Source organism: Gossypium hirsutum, chromosome A13, assembly GCF_007990345.1.
Source record: "Gossypium hirsutum isolate 1008001.06 chromosome A13, Gossypium_hirsutum_v2.1, whole genome shotgun sequence".
NCBI classification, from domain to species: Eukaryota; Viridiplantae; Streptophyta; class Magnoliopsida; order Malvales; family Malvaceae; genus Gossypium; species Gossypium hirsutum.
In genome coordinates this window covers 4,292,054-4,311,379 of record NC_053436.1, presented here as the reverse complement: position 1 = coordinate 4,311,379, position 19,326 = coordinate 4,292,054, and the positions used below count along the sequence as shown (strand labels likewise).

General features: G+C 33.0%; 1 protein-coding gene across 1 annotated transcript; it reads right to left on the bottom strand.

The window, feature by feature from the left end:
• Positions 1–9,645: 9,645 nt before the first annotated feature.
• On the bottom strand, positions 9,646–19,025 carry LOC107894234 (potassium channel AKT2/3). Its single transcript, XM_016819492.2, has 11 exons — positions 18,614–19,025; positions 15,656–15,877; positions 13,865–14,023; positions 13,711–13,768; positions 13,108–13,425; positions 12,596–12,835; positions 12,196–12,516; positions 11,916–12,107; positions 11,742–11,817; positions 10,978–11,544; positions 9,646–9,878 (listed from the first exon to the last, which is right to left on the bottom strand). The coding sequence occupies exons 1-11, from the start codon at positions 18,883–18,885 to the stop codon at positions 9,757–9,759; spliced, it is 2,547 nt and encodes an 848-aa protein (XP_016674981.1). The 5' UTR covers positions 18,886–19,025; the 3' UTR covers positions 9,646–9,756.
• Positions 19,026–19,326: the final 301 nt, after the last annotated feature.

Below are 19,326 nucleotides of genomic sequence, written 5' to 3'. Positions count from 1 at the left end.
CATGGGTGGACTCGGGCTTAGGCCTTAAATGTCTGAGTCTAACCCATATTTTATATATGCCTAACTTTTTTTCAAACCTATTTTTTGAGTCCAATTTTTTTGTCCCAAACCTCCCAAATTTAGGACGGATAGCTTAATCCTTGAACGTTTGATAAAAGGAAGGAACTAAAACTAATAATATATTATTTAATCAAGAGGGGAGGCCTCAACTCTTTTCAAGTTTCAACCATGCATCTATCCATTATTTAATAGATATTGAACTATTTATAATTCGATTTAACAAATGTTGATAATCTACAAAAGAAAGAATTATAGATGTGATGACATGTTGAGATTCGAGGTTTACACTTATCAAATTTCATTTATATATTTTTTTTCTACTTGCACATTCTACTAGACTAGTCCACCCTTTTTTACTTGAAATCTATTTGTTTAACAAAATGATTATGAATAGAGGTATTCATAGATTAGATCGAACTATTGTTTAAAAATAATAATATTTTATTTAAATTTAATTTATAAAATATATAAATATTAATATCAAATTATTTTATAAAATATTTATTATTTTTAACCAGTAAAACAAGTTTAGTTAATTTAAAATTAAAATGTCTAATAATCTTTCACTTTCAAAAATTTATGATAAGAAATAGTCTGCCTTGTGGCACGAATTAGGGTTGGTCTGCCTTGTGGCACGAATTTACGTTTTGAGGTTTTATTAGAGTTCGGCAATCAACAAAAGGTAGATCTCAAATCTGGGAGTGGTTATGGCTAATATTCATGCAGTAGGAGTAGATCTGGCGAATCTACAAATAATGGATGAAGAGGAGGACCCTTTGATACTGGGTGGAGAAGAAATTTCTGACAAATTTGTGTATGAGTTATGTCTAGTAGGGAAAGTACTTACAGAGAGTATTGTGAATTTTCCATCACTAAAGAATACGCTAGCAGATATATGGCATCCATTAAGAGGGGTGACGATCACGGAGATGGAGGACAAGCGCACTTCTACATTGAAGTTGATCTTAAGCGAGTCATTGACAGTATGCCATGGTTTTTTAACCCACACCTGATAATCTTTCATAAAGTAAAAAGGGGTAAGGATCCAACAACAGTCTCATTATGGGCTACAGTTTTCTAGGTACACATTCATAATTTACCGGCTGGTTTCATGTCAGAAGGAATGGCAAGACAATTAGAGAATTTTATTAGCAATTTTATGGAGTATGATGCGTCATTGATTACAAAGGGGATGAGTAAATATATGCGGATACGAGTTTTATTAGATGTTCGGAGCCCACTTAAACCGAAGAAAAAGATAAATATTGGGAAAAACTAGTTCACATATGCTTTATTCTAATATGAAAAATTGTCATTATTTTGTTTTTATGTGGTCGTCTTGGGCATAGAGAAAGTTTTTGCCCGGTACGATTAACGTTGAGCGATCAGCAAGTTGATTTTAGATGGGATATATCCCTACGGGCAACATCAAGGAGGGGAGGACAAGTAGTCAGTAAATGGTTACGGGAGGAGATTGATAATGAAAGATGGGCAAGAATGGATATAGATGGGGAGAAAACAGTAAGAAGATTCGGTAGTGATGTTACCAATCAAAAAGAAAATATTGGAGACACTAGATTGCAGGGAAGTTCAATGCGATATTCAAAAAAGCCAGCTGAATGGATGATAGAGAACAATAGGGGAAAATTTGAGAGAGGGGGAGAGGAAGAAAATTTGGAAGATATGTCTCTAGAAGTTGTGGACGGAAAGAAAAGGCAGAGATATAATATAGAAGAGGGAGGATCTGATAATAGAAAGGAAGTAACGGAGGAAGGATTGAAAAATACATTATCGGCGGCCGCTATCAAGCTGGTCGACCGGGCACAATGAAAACATTGAGTTGGAATGTTCGTGGCTTGGGGCAGTCACGAATAGTAAATTGTCTAAAACAAAGTGAGATACATTCAACCTTAAATTTTATTTCTAATGGAAATAAAGGTTGATAGAAGAAGGATGGAAAAAATAAGGAGGAAGTGTGGATTTGATTATGGCATTGATGTGGATGCGGATGGCACAAGAGGAGGACTATCATTAGGCTGGAGAGATGGTATGGATCTAACATTGAAAAGTTTTCGAAATCACACATTGATGTGGAGGTAGATGAAGGAGATGGAAAGATTGTATGGAGATTTACGGGATTCTATGGAGCGCCAGTGGAGAATGACCGCAAAGAATCATAGAATTTATTACGATATTTGAAGTGGAGAAGTGACAAACGGTGGATAGTTTTGAGAGAATTTAACGAAATTTTATTCTCTTTTGAAAAACAAGGGGGACGAATAAGGAAGGAAAGACAGATGAATACTTTTAGAGAGGTTCTCGAAGAATGTGAATTAAATGATTTAGGTTTTTCTGGACAGTGTTATATTTGGGAAAGAGGACGATTAATTGGAAATAAAATTAGGGAAAAACTGGATAGAGGGGTTGCTAATCAAGATTGGTGGGATCTTTTTAATAAATATTCGGTGCAACATTTACAGCATGGTTTTTCGGATCATTTCCCAATATTAGTGGATACGACAGGGGATGGTAGAATACAGGCTAAAGATTGTCACAGGTAATTTAGATTTAATGCAGATTGGTTGTTAGATAAAGAATTAGAGGAGCAAATTCAACAGGGGTTGTCAATAAATGAGACGAATACGTTGAGGAAGCTAAGTGGGTTGGGAGATCGATTGAGCAAATGGGCGAAGAAAGAAAAAGGGGTAAGAGAACGCAGAATAAGAGACTTGAATTCCAAAATATTAAAGTTGAGTGCTAAAGAAATCAATAATGAAGTTTTAGCAGAAATGACAGAGATTAAATTGGAGATGAATTTAGAGGCTGATAGGAAGGAGCTTTTCTGGGAACAACGAGCACGAGCTAATTGGCTTCAAATGGGAGATAGAAATACATTATTTTTTCATAGTTGGGCCACATATCGGAGGAAAAAAAACATAATCAAAGGGCTTGAAACTGTTTCTGGAAGATGGGTGACTGAGGTTAACGAAATCTCGAATATAGCAACAAATTATTTCAAGGATCTGTTTTTGACCAGAGAAGTTGCTAACAGCGATAATTTAATCTAAACAATAACACCTTGCATCATAGAAGAGCTTAATGAGAATCTGAAGAAGGAATTTCAAGCAGAAGAGATCTTAAAAGCAATAAAATCTATAGCCCCTCTTAAAGCACTAGGGAATGATGGTTTTTCTGCAATCTTTTTTCAAAAGTATTGGAACATTATGGGAGAGGAAATCACTAGTTACTGTTTGTAAATTTTAAATGGTCAACAAAATATGGAGGAGGTGAATCGCACAAGTATAGTCTTAATTCCTAAGGTGACTTCACCAAAGAACATGAGTCAATTTTGTCCCATTAGCCTTTGTAATGTGATTTACAAAATAATCTCAAAGGTGATTGTCAGTAGATTTCGTCAAGTTTTACACTATTGTATTGATGACAGTCAAGGAGCTTTCGTACCAGGACGATAAATTACAGATAACATTTTTGTTGCCTACGAGATTTTGCATTCTTTTAAGAAAAGAAGAGGGGGTTCGAATAGAGGATTTGCTTTAAAACTCGATATGAGCAAAGCTTATGCCAGGGTTGAATGGAGCTTTGTGGAGAGCCTGATGAGAAGAATGGGTTTTTGTGAGGATTTGATTTCTCTTATAATGAGGTGCATAACAAGTGTTACGTATACAGTGGTGACCAATGGAAAAAATGGAGAGGAGTTTAGACCTACAAGAAGATTAAGGTAAGGAGATCCATTAAGTCCGTATTTATTTCTTATATGTGTTGAAGGTTTTTCTCGACTTATTCAAAAAGCAAAGAGAGAGGAGAAGTTGCTAGGAGCAAAGGTGGGCAGAAGCAATATTTCAGTTACGCATTTATTTTTTGCTGATGATAGTATATTGTTTGGAAAATCATCGCTTGAAGGTGCTAATATATTGAAAGGGGTAATTAATGAATATGAAGCTTTGTCGGGGCAAAAAAGTCAATTTTGAAAAATCTTTGATCTATTTTAGTGGGAACGTTGAAGAAGAAATAAAGGAGCAGGTGAGCAACATTTTGGGAGTACGTATTTCTAATAATCCGGAGAAGTATTTTGGGCTTCCTACAACGGTGGGTCAAAGGAAAAAGCAGGCTTTCATTAAGATTAAAGAAGGTTTCAACAAACTGATAAACAATTGGAGTATTCGATTCTTATCGGCAGGGGAAATGAGGTATTTCTTAAATCCGTTTTACAAGCTATTCCAATTTATGCGATGCAGTGTTTTAAGCTACCAGTTTCTTTTTGCAATGAACCTGAAAATATTATGTGTAAATTTCGGTGGCATAATCGAAAAAAATAAAGGCATTCACTGGTGTAAATGGAGTGATATGTGCATCATCAAAACGAAATGAGGGTTGGGTTTTAAAAATCTATCAAAGTTTAATATGGCCCTGCTGTAACAGTTTGGTTTTGACCCTAGTCGGAATAGTGGTTTCGGGACCAAAAATTCGAGTCTAAAAAATATTTTAATATTATTTCCTGTGTCTGTGATATGTGAATTTATGTCTGTGAAATTTCTGTGATTTAATTTGTCTGTTTCTGTGCTTAATTATGAAAAAGGATTAAATCGCGTAAAGTGTAAAAGTTGTCTGTTGTTTGTTAAAAGTGCCTATTTGTTTTGGCTCATTAAAGGTAAGGTCCTTATGATGAAATAAATCCAATTATATGATAGTGGAATATATGGTTTGGCATAATGGTTAATATGGTTATTTTTAAATGGTGGTTAGGTAAATGGTTTATTAATGTATATTATAATAAAACCAAAGCATAAAATATTTCCATTATGCTTTATCTTTACCGAAAATTAGAAGAAAAAGAAGCCATTGAAGCTTCAAGGTATTCGACCATTGCATGAGTGAATAGGTTAGTCTATTTTGTTCGATTTTTGATGATTTTTACGTTTTTGTGATCGTTGCTTTGTGTTCTTTAAAACCCGTGTTTGAATTTCTGTTTTTGTTAAAGATTTCATGAAATTCCATTGTTGATATCATGAGTTTTGTGATGTTTTCGGATGAATTATAAAGGCTTGGTATAGGATTTATACGATTTGTTTTTGAATTTTGATGAAATAGAGCTATTTGGGCTAATTTGTGAAAATGAGGTTTTGAAGGACTAAATTGTAAATTAAATGTGTTATTTGGACTTTTATGGAAGCCATGTATATTCAGCTAACCTATAGTCTTGGCGAATTTTACATATTTTGTGATTTTGTGAAAAATAGATTAAATTGTCAAAGTGTGAAAATGTAAGGGCTAAAATGAAAAGTGCGCTAGATATGTGTTCATGGATTATTTTGAGTGAAATGAATGATTGAATGGTTGAATATGAATTGTATTAGATCAAGAACAAAGAAAATCAGACTTAGATAGAGGGAAGTCCAAAATAGTTGAATAGTCGACTCGTTCCGTTCGAAATTCGTACGAACTAAGTCAAATTACAATTACGTGTTAACTGATTAAATTCTGCATATACAAACTTTAATTTGTACTGAATGGCCTTGAGAGCCTGATGAATATCTTTTGAGTAAATTCTGTTAATATGTTGGTATCCGAAAAGCTCTGTATGCTTCTAAAGGAACGTTGACATCTATTTGAGATATTGTGTAAAATCGTGTCTGGGACACAGGCCTCAATTGATATTTACGTATAAGACCATGTCTGGGACATCGGCATCGTATCTAATTTTATGTAAGACCCTGTCTGGAACAGAGGCATCGATATTGAATTACATGTAAGACCACATCAGGGACGTCGACATTGTACTTGTTTGTGAGTATCGGTATCGTATCTGAACTATCTGATGATAGAGTATGAAATATAAGAATGATTATATGAAATGTATAACCTATACATGTACGTTTTTATTGTATTAAATTTCTGAATATAAAAGACTCTGTCTCTGTGAAATATGACTCTGTCTCTGTGAAATATGTATGGAATTTGGAAATGAGGCACGACATATAAACAAACAAAGGAGCATGGTTAAGTTTATGAATTATTCTATGAAATAGTTATGAATCTTTATGGTTGAATTATACTTATAAGCTTTAGTAGTTAGACCGATTGTATTTGGCTTACTAAGCTCCTTGTAGCTTACACTGTGTGAATTATGTCTGTTTTATAGTTATCGTAGCTACTAAAGGCTCGAGGATAGTCGAGGATCGTCACCACACTATCGAACTCATTTTGGTACTTTTGAAAGTGTAAATTTTAAAGTATGGCATATATAGGCTAGAATGTCTAAGTATGTAAGTTTTGAATTGTATATATGTTAGTCAATGAGAGTTGGCTAACAATGATAAGTTTGTGCATAGTTTTGGTGTATGTTTGTAATGTGCTATGTTCTAATGTGATTTGGCCATTTTGAACATAGAATTGGTTGAAAATTTTGGTATGGTTGATGTATATTATTACTTGTAGGATTGAACCCAAAAAGAGGTGGAAAAATTGGCTTAAACCAATCCTGCTTTGTACCACACGGTCAAAGGCAACGGGCGTTCTTTGTGGCTGTGTTTGTTTGGCAGTAACCTCTTAAAAATCACACTACTTTGACACACGGGCGTGTCATATAGCCGTGGGCATAAGTCAGTAGCTAGCCAAGTATCACATGGCTATAGCACACGGGAGTGTCTATTGGCCGTGGGTGAAAGTCAGTATGCCTGCTCTGTTTTGGCACGGCTGGTTCACATGGGTGCGTTTGATGCCCGTGTAAGGCTCACGGCCTGGTTGCACGGGCGTGTGACCTTAACAGTTTTGAAAGATTTGATTAAGTTCTGAAAATTCTAAATGTATTCGGTTTAGTTCCGACCTTTCTTAAATGTATGTTTTAGGTCTCGTAGACCATCTTAATGAATGAATTGTTGATGAATGCCTCTGTATTAATGATATTTAATATTTGTTATTCTGTATTGTTCTGTAATGTTCTCATCATCCGGTAATGCCCTTACCTATTCCGGCGCCGGTTACAGGATAGGGGTGTTACACCTACTAGTGAAACAAGGTTGGAAGATTATTATGCAGCCCATTTGTTTGTTTGCAAGAATAATAAAAGCGAAATACTTTCCAAAAGTAGAGTTTATGAGTGCAAGAATCGGATCTTACCCATCATTTACCTGGCGAAGCATATGGGAAGCCAGGCATCTGGTAGAGGAGGGGATTGGCTAGAGAATCGGAAATGGATGGAGTGTCAATATTTGGAATGATGCATGGATATCGGGAGCTAAAAATGGAAGAGTTCAATGTCAACAAATTGATATTAGGTATTCCATGGTATCTGATTTAATTGAAAGAGATTCTGTTACCTGGAAACAGGAGGAAATACATTCTCTATTCGGCGAGGAACAAATGCAAAAAATCATCTCAATACCGCTGGCGAGCAATGAACCAGAAGATGTACTAGTTTGGAAGGAGGATAAAGCAGGGATTTACACAGCTAAGACTGGTTACAGACGATTGAATACAACAGGGGATTGCAGAATACAACATAATCTCCTAACAAAGTTTTATACAAAACTGTGGAACCTTAAGGTGCCAAGTAAAATCAGAATACATTTATGGAAAATTGGGAATGAGTTTGTGCCGATCTTGTATAATCTGAAACTCCGAAAGCTGGTGATAACACAACTTGTCCAGTGTGTCAAGCAGAAGAGGACAGTGAGCCACCTCTTTAAAGACTGTAACTTCACCCGACAAGTACTCCGGGATTTGGGAGATATCAAGGCGATATACAATAGAGAAACAAATTGGAAAACATGGTTAGCGACTGGTTTCGAGCATCTCACTAACGAGGAATGTAAAATCAAAACCATTTTGTTATGGGCTATTTGGTATAACCGAAACAGAGTGTTTCATGAGGGAAGAAGGATCCTAGTGCATGAACTAGTGGGATTTATCAACGCATACTATGCAGAAATTAAACACATAGGTGAAGTAATGAAGATCAGAACTGAGATTAACAGTAAAGAATGGCTACCACCCAGAGGAGATGTAATAAAAATAAATTTTGATGCGTCTTTTAACCAGATCCATCATACTTCAGTAGCTGGAGTCATTGCGCGAAATAAAGACGAGATAGTTATGGCATCAGGTACTTACCCAGGAGATAATATTACAGATCCAACAACGGCAGAGGCAAGGGCGTGCTTAATGGCTGTCACTATAGCGAAAGAAAGAGGTTTTCATGAAATACAGGTTGAGGGAGATGCGTTGACGGTTATTAGGAAACTGAATCGGGAAACAAAAGACAGATCATGCATTAGAGCCTATATCCAAGAAATCAAACGAAAATCACTCGGATTCAGAAGTATAAAGTTCATACACGTACCAAACAGCTAACACAGTGGTGCACGGAATGGCGATGGAATGATGGAAGTACAAAGACCCACAATATTGGGTGGAAGGGGTTTCATACGTGGTTGAAGAACTGATAAATATTGACAGGAACTGCTGCAATGATAGAAGAAATGTTAGTAACGAGTCTGAATCTAATAATGACGAATTGATTCGATGAACTCGTGGAAACAACGGAGGTTGGTGCTTAAAAAGCCGAATGCTAAGTGATTTATAGTGGAGGAGTCTCCAAAGCGACTGATGCACAACAGATTTATGGGTTTAGTGAGAAAAAAAATGGGATTTAATCTTAGTATTTCAGTATTTGCTTTTAGTTTAGAGTCTTTCTGGTTACTTTTCTCGAATAATAAAATTTTATTGTTTTTCTGCTTTCAATTTCCCCAATGCATCGTTTTGGATGCCAATTACAGTAGGACAGCTGTAGGAAGAAGTTATTGTTGCGTCTGTCCTTGGATAATATCCCATCTAATAACAGCATCAGTTGGGTTTTTCAAAAAAAAAATTAAAATGTCTAAACTCAAACTCAACTCAAAGTATGCGTTAAAGCTATCTAAGTCTTATTATAATCTTGCAGTGGTGGAGCCAGGGGCTGGTAGGGGCCCTAGCCTCCCCTAAAATGAAAAAAATTTCATTTAAACCCTTTATAATTTATAAAATTTTAAATTAATAATGGTAAAATTGCACTTTGCCCTCCTAAAAATGATAAAAATTGATTTAATCTTTTAAAATTCATAAAGATATAGACCATTAAAATAGTGAAATTACATTTTTACTGTCGTAAAAATATACAATTTAATCTCGGCCCCCAAAATAATTTTCTGCCTCCGCTATTGCTTGCATGGACTATATTATGCACTAAATATCGTTATGACTAAATTTAAAAAAGTTCCATCATTTTTTGCAATATGTTATTTTTATACAATTCATATTTCTATCCATAAACTCTCCAAATTGTTTAAATCGAAACATAATGCGCACTTAAACGGCCTCAAATCTACATTCTCTTATATATTGCAACAAAAATGATGTCAATTGAACTAAAATTCAATAAACTATTTTCCCAATGTTTTTGAAAGTAAAAAATGTTTTCAAACCAAGGGAATAAAATATAGTTGCCTAATAATGTAAAGCTTAGTAATTTTCTTTTGGTATTTTTCATGTTTATTTTACAGCTCATGTATAAGGTTTGTAATTATCCCGTTTAATAATATTAATATTTGTTGATAAAGCTAGTAATTGTTTTATCTAAATAAGCTTGTACATGATGCCACCTTTTAAAAGTAATTACATCAATCACCCGCGTTAAACTCTTTATTTAAAATTTTCAAAAATAAAAAGTTTATCATTATCTCTTATCACTTCAATGGAATCAATTTCGGCCCCAGCTTCATCTGTTACAATGGCATTTCTTGCATCGATCCCGAATTTTTCTCCTGCGACAAATTGAGTGAAAATAATTAATTTGTTTGCAAAGGACTAGATATAAGATAGGGTTAATTGCACCCCACATCCTCAAATTATTGTTTAGATTTTAAATTGGCTAAAAACTTCAAAATATTTTAATTGAGTGCTCAAAGTATATTGATATTGTATTAATTAGGTTCTTGAATTAGCCTAGCTATTAAATGGTTGTTAGATGTCAACTCGATGCTAAACATATTTAAAACATGAGGATCAAATTGAAAATATGTGTACCAATTGCCTGGATAGTTGGATATGAAGTGTTAATGAAAAGAAATAGTAATATTTGATTTCTTTTAACACGTCATATTCAAACTATCCATTCAATAGATACATATGTATTTACAGTTTAATCCACACATTTTAAATATGATTCGTGCCAGATCTGAATCGGTATTTAACGCTTGAATTAACAATTAGGTTGACAGAAGGACTTGATTGATACAATTAAGGACAAAGCTAGGACGAGATAAAATTATAAAAGTTCAAGGGGTCAATGCTAAAAACTTGTTGCTAAAAGTGCTTAAATTAAGTTATTATTTTTTGAGAGGCTAAGAAAACTTAAATTAAATAGTTTATTATAACCAAGGGCTAAGATTGGAATTAGCCCATTTAACCAAGGGGATCAAGGTTCTCCCTATCCTCAACTTCGTCCTTGGATGTAAGGATAAAACAGTATTTAATCCTTGAATTTTTTTTATATATTAGTCTTAAAATTTGACAAATTTTCTCGTTATTTTGTCTATGTGATGATGTTACACTATGATATTGTTCCATATCATCACCTAAAAGATTATAATTTTTTTATAAATAATTTAGGTGATCAATATTAGAGTGTCACATCATCACAAGGATCAAAATTAAAAAAGTTATAAATTTTAAGGATTAATGTGAATAAAAAAAAGTTCAAGGACCAAGTTGGAAAAAATTACCAAGTTCAAAGGTAAATGTTGCCTTACCCCTTGGATATAATTACATTTAGTGACCAATTTAAAATCTATACTATAATTTGGGGACGTCTAGTGGAATTAACCCTGTAAATTAAAATGTTAGCTCAGCTATGATCCAAACCTGCAAAGTTGATGAGCTGATCAAAAGAACCAGGCAACCTTATTAGCTTCCCAGGCTCCATGCAACTAGATTCTTTCCTCATTAATGGATGCCCTCTATAGATGCTCACCCTTGGATTGTCCATCCCTCTGCAGCTTTTGCCTACTATGCCCACATGAAGGTCACCTTCAACCTCCTTCAACGGCGGTTCGTTGTCGGTCATCACCGTGATTCGGTGGCCGATCTCTCGCTTCTTCACTATTTCATTCAAAGTCGTGGGAGAAAATGCATACGTGTTTGGATCGACGACGTCCGCTCCATTCATTACGAGCAGGTTAACCATTTCTTGGTGTTTCTCTTTCATGGCGACTTGTAACGCCGTCGATCCATGGCGATCCTTCGCGTCGACGTTCAGTCCTTGTTTCAATAGTTCTTGCATCACCGTCAGGTCGTTCCTTTTGGCGGCAGTGCATAGGAGATCGCCGGCGGTGAACGGATCGGAAATGGAGGCGAAATGGTATAGTATCCTGAATATTGAATGGTGCTTCGAGGATATAGCATCCCACAGTGCAGTGTTGCCGTTTGTATCTGCAACATTTGATTAATTCGGAGATTAATTAATTGGTCAAATTCTAGTCTTAATCCCTTTATTATACTCAAATTTGATATTTAATCCTTATACTTTAAATTTTACATAATTTTGTCCCTTTACTTTAATAACAATCCATGTCCATAATAGACAAAAATTGATGAATTTAAAAAGCATTACAATGTCTTATTTTTACCTCGTAAATGCACATTGCAAGCATGCTTAAGGAGTACCAACACACAATCTTCATGCCCTTTTGATGCTGCTATGTGCTGAAAAATAAAACAATAGTTTAGGTTAGTTCGGGTTTATTATGATTGTAATGTATGTTACTTTTCGACTCTTCAGTTCTCTTCAAATTAAAACGCACCAACGGGGTTCTGCCATTAGAATCTCCTATGTCGGGATCCAATCTTGCCCTGAGAAGCTCGTTGAGGAAAGCAGCATTGCCGGTGTCAGCCACATCAAGCAAATTAACGGACATGTTTTTCGGATCACCGTCTTCTTCTCCGCCCTCCATTACTATACCTCCAACTTTAAGATCCTTAAGCCTTTTGTTATGCTGCAACATGTTACATGTTCAACTTCAACCCCTAAGTTTGCAAACTAATAACATAAACAAGCGGCTAGAAACTAGTGAACGGAGTGACCTTAAGGAAGTTTTTAAGGATAGCAACATTATCTTCGTGTTTGGCCTGCATTGCTTCGATCAAATCGGCGGTTTTGAGCCTCAAGAGTTGCGAAAGCGACTTCGTCCGGAACGTAAACCTTTGAGGCCGGCAACAAAGCGCACCGATTTCTCCGAACATGTCCCCACACTGCAGGGTTCCAACAACAGCTTCCTCTTTCTCCATCTCACACTCGATGATTTCTACTTCCCCCGACACAACGATGTAAACGTCTTCTGGCGGTTCGTTTTGCATCGTAACATCCTCTCTTGGCGGTACGTATTCGGCTTTCATCTTCGCCACCTGATAAATTTTCAAATAAAAAAAATATATAAAATCCCATAATTCGAATCTCTTTACAAAATTTGACACAAACACTTACCAGGTGCAGCAGGGTTTCCCTTGAAACGCCATTGAAAAGGTATACTTTTTCTACTATAGGTAAAAACAAGTGCTGGCAAATGCTTGTGTAAATGGATTTAGGGAGTTGTTCAATGAGTTGTTGCTGATTTAAGCTCTCAGCTTTAAACCTCAAACACATGTAAGCCAATATCTGGTCTTTTAACCTTGGGGGCAACCGGTTTCTAGACACAAAATTTGAAGCTGATTCAATACTTTTCCTCTGCAACATTTTTGAGAAAAATTACATAAAATTCTCGAATATATGGCTGTCGAATTCTGGTTTTGATTCCCCTTTAGTATTTAAATTCGAGATTTAGTCCTTATTCTTTAATTTTACCTAATTATTTTTGTTAAAATGGCTTGATTTTTTTTTATTCCCAACCCTGTTAAATTTTAGTTTATTTTATTCTTTTTATTTAGCATAAGGATTAAATTGATACATTTTAATAGTAAGGGGTTAATTTGAATTTGAGAAACTTTAGAAGAACTTACAAATTCCATGGTGCGTCGAGTTCCTTCAACCACTAAATTAGTCATGTTACCAATTATATAAGCAGTCAAGCCGAGGTTGAAGAGCATGTAGAAGATGATAAAGATCATTTCAACGGCATTGACTGCATGGAGATCGCCGTAGCCGACGGTAGTCATGGTGGTGATGGACCAATACAAAGCCGAGATATATCGGATCCAAAGGCTTGTTTCCCTGAAATTTGGATTCACGGACCCAAGCCATGTGTTTCCCTGGTGCGGATATCTGTCAGCCAGCATGTAGTAAAGGCATGCTGCACCATGCACCAGAAACAGTGTCACCTGCATTCAGCAAAACGGCGTCAATTATATAGGGGAGTTAATACTAATTCCAGCTCAAATATGACGCAGAGAAAATTTACTGCGTTGATAAAATTGTGGATAGGATAACTTGATTTTAATATATTTGATCCACGTATTTTAAATATACTGCAAGATTTGAACCGTATATTTAATGCTTAAATTAATGGTGAAATTTGTGAAAAGATTTGATCAACTTGGTATTTTGACGATTTTAAAGTTCATTACCAACTCAAAATCTGGAGGATAATTTCAGTTTTCACTTACAGCTATAAGCCTGGCACATCGGATCCAAAAATAGCTGAATCTAATGTCCTTCTCCAGCCTACAAAAAGTAAAGTCAATAAAAACGTAAAGATTCAAGGGTTTGATACGAAAATTTGACCCAAACTTTGATATATTAAGCCAAAAAGAAAAAAACCTGGTGAAAAGCTGCTTGACCCGCCTGAGACGCCAAAATCTGAGCAATCCCAAAAGGGAATAAGAGAGTCCCATTTTGCTTTTGCCAGTGAACAAATAGGCAAGTGCATCAAATGGGATAGTGGATGCCACATCCATTAAGAACCATGTTGAAAGGTACCTAAAATCCCAAAACCATTTCATCATTTCCCCCCCTTCTTTATGTACTTTGTGAAAATTAGTCTTTCCAAAGTTGGTGATTACATTATCAATAATGTTATATTCACGAATCAAATCTCATAATGTATAAATATTTTTCTAAATTTTATATGAAAAAATAAAATTATCCTCAAAATAATATCTATTGTTTTGTAAAAGTAACTAGTTTTTGATAATTTTATAACTGAGTTGAAATTTGGTTGATAATGATGTCAACTCAATCAAAATCTTAAATACAGTTGCATATTATATTATTAGAGGATTTTTTTTTAGTTATTTGATTCGAAATAGATTTATTAAATGATGAATTCAAATTATTACTTGAAACTCGAGTTGATGATTTGAATTAAAATTTTTATTTAAAAGATTTTTTAAAAAAATTCTATATAAAGTAAGCCCCTAATTGATTTATTCGTGGCGGAATATGTTCTCCTTCCATTAACAAATAAATTAGGAACCTAGTATTGAGAATAAATTCATCAAATCCAATATTTTAGGTATATATACATATTCCATTTAATTATTTAGAATAAAAGGATGTAGATTTCTTTTTATTGGATAATTATTCGATATATTAATAATGAAAATTTTAATTTTACAAGCGGGATTAAAAAGTAACCACATATCTTTAATTAATATTTATAAAATAAAAGAAATAAACGGAACATATTGCAGTTTTTTAACTCTACTTGTGAAGTTAAAAATCTTCATCACTAATGTATCAAATAATAATAATTTTTATTAAACATAATTTAAAAAATGTGTTATATTTACATACATGTTTGGTATTATAAGTGTATATATATATTTATACAAAGTCTACATTTCTACCCATACACCTTCCCATTTTTAAATCTGAGAAAAATGCGCACTTAAGCACGTATAAAGTCATGTCTTACTAGTTGTTGCGATACCAATAATATCAATTAAGATAAGGCTCAATAATGTTATAAATATATTTAATATTTAATATTTTTATATAATTAATAATACATATTAACTAATATAGGTATGTAATTTGAGATTTAGTATTATATTTAATTTAATTTAGTATGTTTAAATTGATAACATTATTAGTTTTCATAGTTAAAGTTATAAAAATTAGAACTTTTTACTGTTTTGTGACATATTCAACCAATAATAAAATTACATATCAATGAATGCTTGGGGCTTAAACTTTTCAATTTTTTGAAAATGTTACTTAAACCCTTAAATTTTTTAAAAATTTTTGAAAATTCTCATTACTTTTTTAAAAATTTCAATTAAACCTCTTAATAATTTTAAAAAATTTCATTAAACCCCAAAATTTTGAAAAAAATTAATTAAACCCAATTTTTTTAGAATTTTAATTAGCCCCTTAAATCTTAATGCCACATTCAACCACTAATTGAGGACATATTTTTTATAAAATTCCACATCACCATTTTAAACTAAAAGGTTTTATCAATTTGGGTCTACTAATAGTATTATAAAAGTGAAAGGGTCAAATCATGCCAAATTAAAATAGAAAGATCAAATCCTAAATATAAAAAAAATATAGTATAGGGACTGCAATCGAAATTAGACTGATAACATAATAACGATTAACACTAACCTTAGGGCAATCTTTTTGGGGTCTCGGACAAGCAGATGAATGGTTGAATCAATATAGGCAAGGAAAAACGTCAAGACAATATCGACGCCGAAGAAAAAATCGACAACGTTGTCGGCGATGTAGAGGTTTGTGGGCGGAGACGATGACGTGAAAAACGCTACTTCCAATGGGTAAACCCATGCTGAATAAAATACTAACATCACCATAAATGTTTCCCACCACCTGCAAATGCAATTTCCATTTCTTTATTACACTTCTAATTAATTTATATATATTATTTTATATTTCTTCGACCATATGGGGCAAATTGTTATACTATTATAATAATTTATATTTTATATTTTATTATATAATAACTTGACTTGGTATTTTCTTAAAATACAATTCCAAAGACCCTTTTGAGGAGGGGCTTTTCCTTTCTGATCTTGAACTAGAATGTTTCACTCTTTTTCTTCACTACCGTTAATACTGTGTATCAACAAATTTTAATTTTAATTAGTCTACATTGCATGCTTAAAGTCAACATTTTTTAGTTCTTCTTCTTTCAAAATAAGCAGTATATGTATATCTTGGATGATTGAAAGCTGTAAGGGATTTGGTTGAATACGGAGTAGAGTTGGGTCGAATTTATTTTAATAGATAAATATATTTCATTTATAAGAATAAACTTAGATAAAAATGATATTGAGTTGAATATATATAATTTCTATAAAATTTAAATTTGAATATGTAAATCTGCTTTAAAATTTGATTTTCAATTTAAACTCAATAATTAATAATCGAATTAATTAAGTTATACGTAAAATATTTTAATCCGCTAAATATTCACATATAGTAAGTATAAATTTTTTTAAAAAAAATAAAATAGATAATGAATCTAGATATTCGAATCCATTATTCATAAAAGTAAATAATATTTAAATAATAAATATATAAAATATATGCATTCACTCTAAATTCACAGTGAATACCAATTAACATATCTAAATATTTCGAATAAAAAAACAAATTAAATATCTATAAATATTCAAATCTACGCTATCTATTATTATCTAAATATGAAATATTATTGAGACCTCAAATTCCTTACTATTCCATCAACTAGATTTTATGGTATATCTATCGTGAAGAGAAATGATTGTATGAAACATTGATACATAATATTGGTATTTTAGCAATTTTCTTGCACACTATTGGTACATAATATTGGTATTTTTTTTTAACCTAAACTCCGAACCCGACCCTTAACCCAAACTTAAAACTCGAACTCGAACTTTGAATCTTAAACCCTAAACCAAAAGGCCAAAATCAAGGTTCGGGATCTAGGTTCGACTTTGAGGTTGGGGTTGAGTTTGGGGTCTGAGGTCTAGAGTTTCGAGTTAAAAAAATTATCAAAATTACGTATCAATGACATGAAAAAATTACTGAAATATCATTAAATAATTAGAAAAGAATGTAGGATGACGTGATGCCCTTGTTTCGTACTATCCTTTCTCGTATTGTGAATTATTGAATTTGAAAACATGAAGTTATAAATAATGTACTCTAAAGTCTTTCAAGTTTATCAGTTTTCCTTCCCAACCACAAAAAAAAAAAAAGTTGATCACTTTTGCCTTTGCTTTTGTCCTCCTCCTCCTTTTGGCCTAAACTTTCCATAAAGCGATAGTATTACAGTACTTAAAAGTGATATTGTTTTACTTGGGTGAGTTAGGGTATGTTAACCAAATATTCTACTTCCAAAATTTCCATATTAAAAATTGAGAAATGAGGATAAAAATAGTTTGTTTCAACGTTGATATTTTGGGTGTTATGTTGCCTTAATTATTGCTTTCTTATGATGTTGATATATTTGTATTGTTTTTTATATCCATATAAATGGTGGCTCCATTAATTTCTACTTTTTGAAATGCTTATTTTCAATCCTCCAAGATATGTTGTCTTTATATTATTATTTTTCATGTAATTTTAGTAAATTTAACCGGAATGTTTCTTAAAAGGGAAAAGTTGAAGTTTTTGAAAAAAATATTTTTAGGTTAACATTTGGCTCGGGAATAATACTTTTTCCCAGAAAAACTGCTTATTTAGAAATACTTTTGTCCCCAAAGAACTTTTAAAAGCAATATTAAACCGGCCGCTTGTGCAAAATTTTTTATATAAATAGAAAAAATAAATGTCTAAGTTACATGATTATATATATGTTAAAAAATAATAAACCACGTCAAGTTATTGATGTAATTAACAGGGAAAAAAATGTTATCTTTCAGGACTGAAAATAGACATTTCAAAAATTAGATGAGGGATTAAATCCACCAAAAATATAAAGTACAAGGATCTTCTATAAATTTGACCAAACTTATCTTTGCATACAAGATTAGTGGACTTGAACTACCCGAGTAATTGGCCCAATTGTAATTACGAAAAGGGGCATAATGCAAGAGATAAAGAAGATGGGGGAATCCATGAAATTTGGAGAAAATTGAACTCAGCCAATATATTTAACTAAACAAATTGCTTCAAAAAAAAAATTTTATGCAAATGAATGATAGACACAAGTAGGTATGATATTTAAATCACAGCTCAACTCTAAAGAATTCTAGAAAGTAAAAAGGTGAGAGAATTTATGCAAAATTGGAATTATAATGATAGTTGTTGGGGGCAAAATGCTTTTAACTTGGTGATTCAACCTATCATGGATATGCTTTTAAGTAAAAGTTTCTGGACCAATTTTTGTGAATAAAAAAACAGCTTTGAGAAAAAGCTTATCCCTGTATAATGATCTTATTCTAGGAATTTATTCTGGACCAGTTGACAATATGTATTCATGAATGCTTTTTCATGTTCCAAATAATTAACGTAAAAAAAAGTTAAATTAAATCAAATCAAACAAATAATTGTCTCTCTCTTAGCAATTATTGGAGTAGTATTGCACACATATATGTATATACACATAAAGCATACCTATATCTTGAATCCATGGGAGAAATGATCCATCCTTTGGACTTGATGTGGCTGTGGTTATAGGTTGAAGCACCCAAAGGGGGAAGTATAAGCTTGGACAAGCTGCTCAGGCTCAGAGATGTATCTTCTTCATCTGAATTATGATCATCTGTGTGTGGTTGTGGGGTTTCATTTACAACAACATCATCATCTTTTTTAAGCTGCTCAACCCTATCAACCTTTGCCATGTTTGAGCTTATGTTGAATCTTTCAGGAGAAACTTTCACTTCCATTTCTAAAGGCTAGCTTTGAGTTTTTTTTAAGCCAAAGCTGGGGACTTTAAATACAGTGGTGAAGGACAGTGAATTAAAGAGAGTTTGAAGGAGAAGATGTGGGAGAGAAAGGTAAACCCCCAAATGAAAAAAATAGTAACAAGAGAGAGTTGATATAATTATTGTGGTTATGGGAGAGTACTTGGTGGTCCAATAATAATTCAATCATTATATTTTTACAAAATTAATTGTTGTGGTTAAAAAGTTATTAATTTTTTTATCTTTTCAATTTAAAATTTTAGTCCAATCATTAATATTATTGATATTTTCTGTCAAAATTGGTTTACTATTAGATATGTTTACTGAGTTATTATGATTTAATTTTTAAGTTGATATGATTGTATGAGTTATTAATAGTCATTTTTATACTAAGATATTAATGTCTTCAATGATTAGATTATG

Excerpts from the sequence above, each read along its gene's own strand:
- LOC107894234 (XM_016819492.2), bottom strand. The coding sequence starts at position 18,885 with ATGGAAGTGAAAGTTTCTCCTGAAAGATTCAACATAAGCTCAAACATG. Across the intron at positions 14,024-15,655 it reads CCCAAAAAGATTGCCCTAAG|GTACCTTTCAACATGGTTCT; the intron begins GTTAGTGTTAAT and ends TTGGGATTTTAG. Across the intron at positions 11,818-11,915 it reads CTAATGGCAGAACCCCGTTG|CACATAGCAGCATCAAAAGG; the intron begins GTGCGTTTTAAT and ends TTTATTTTTCAG.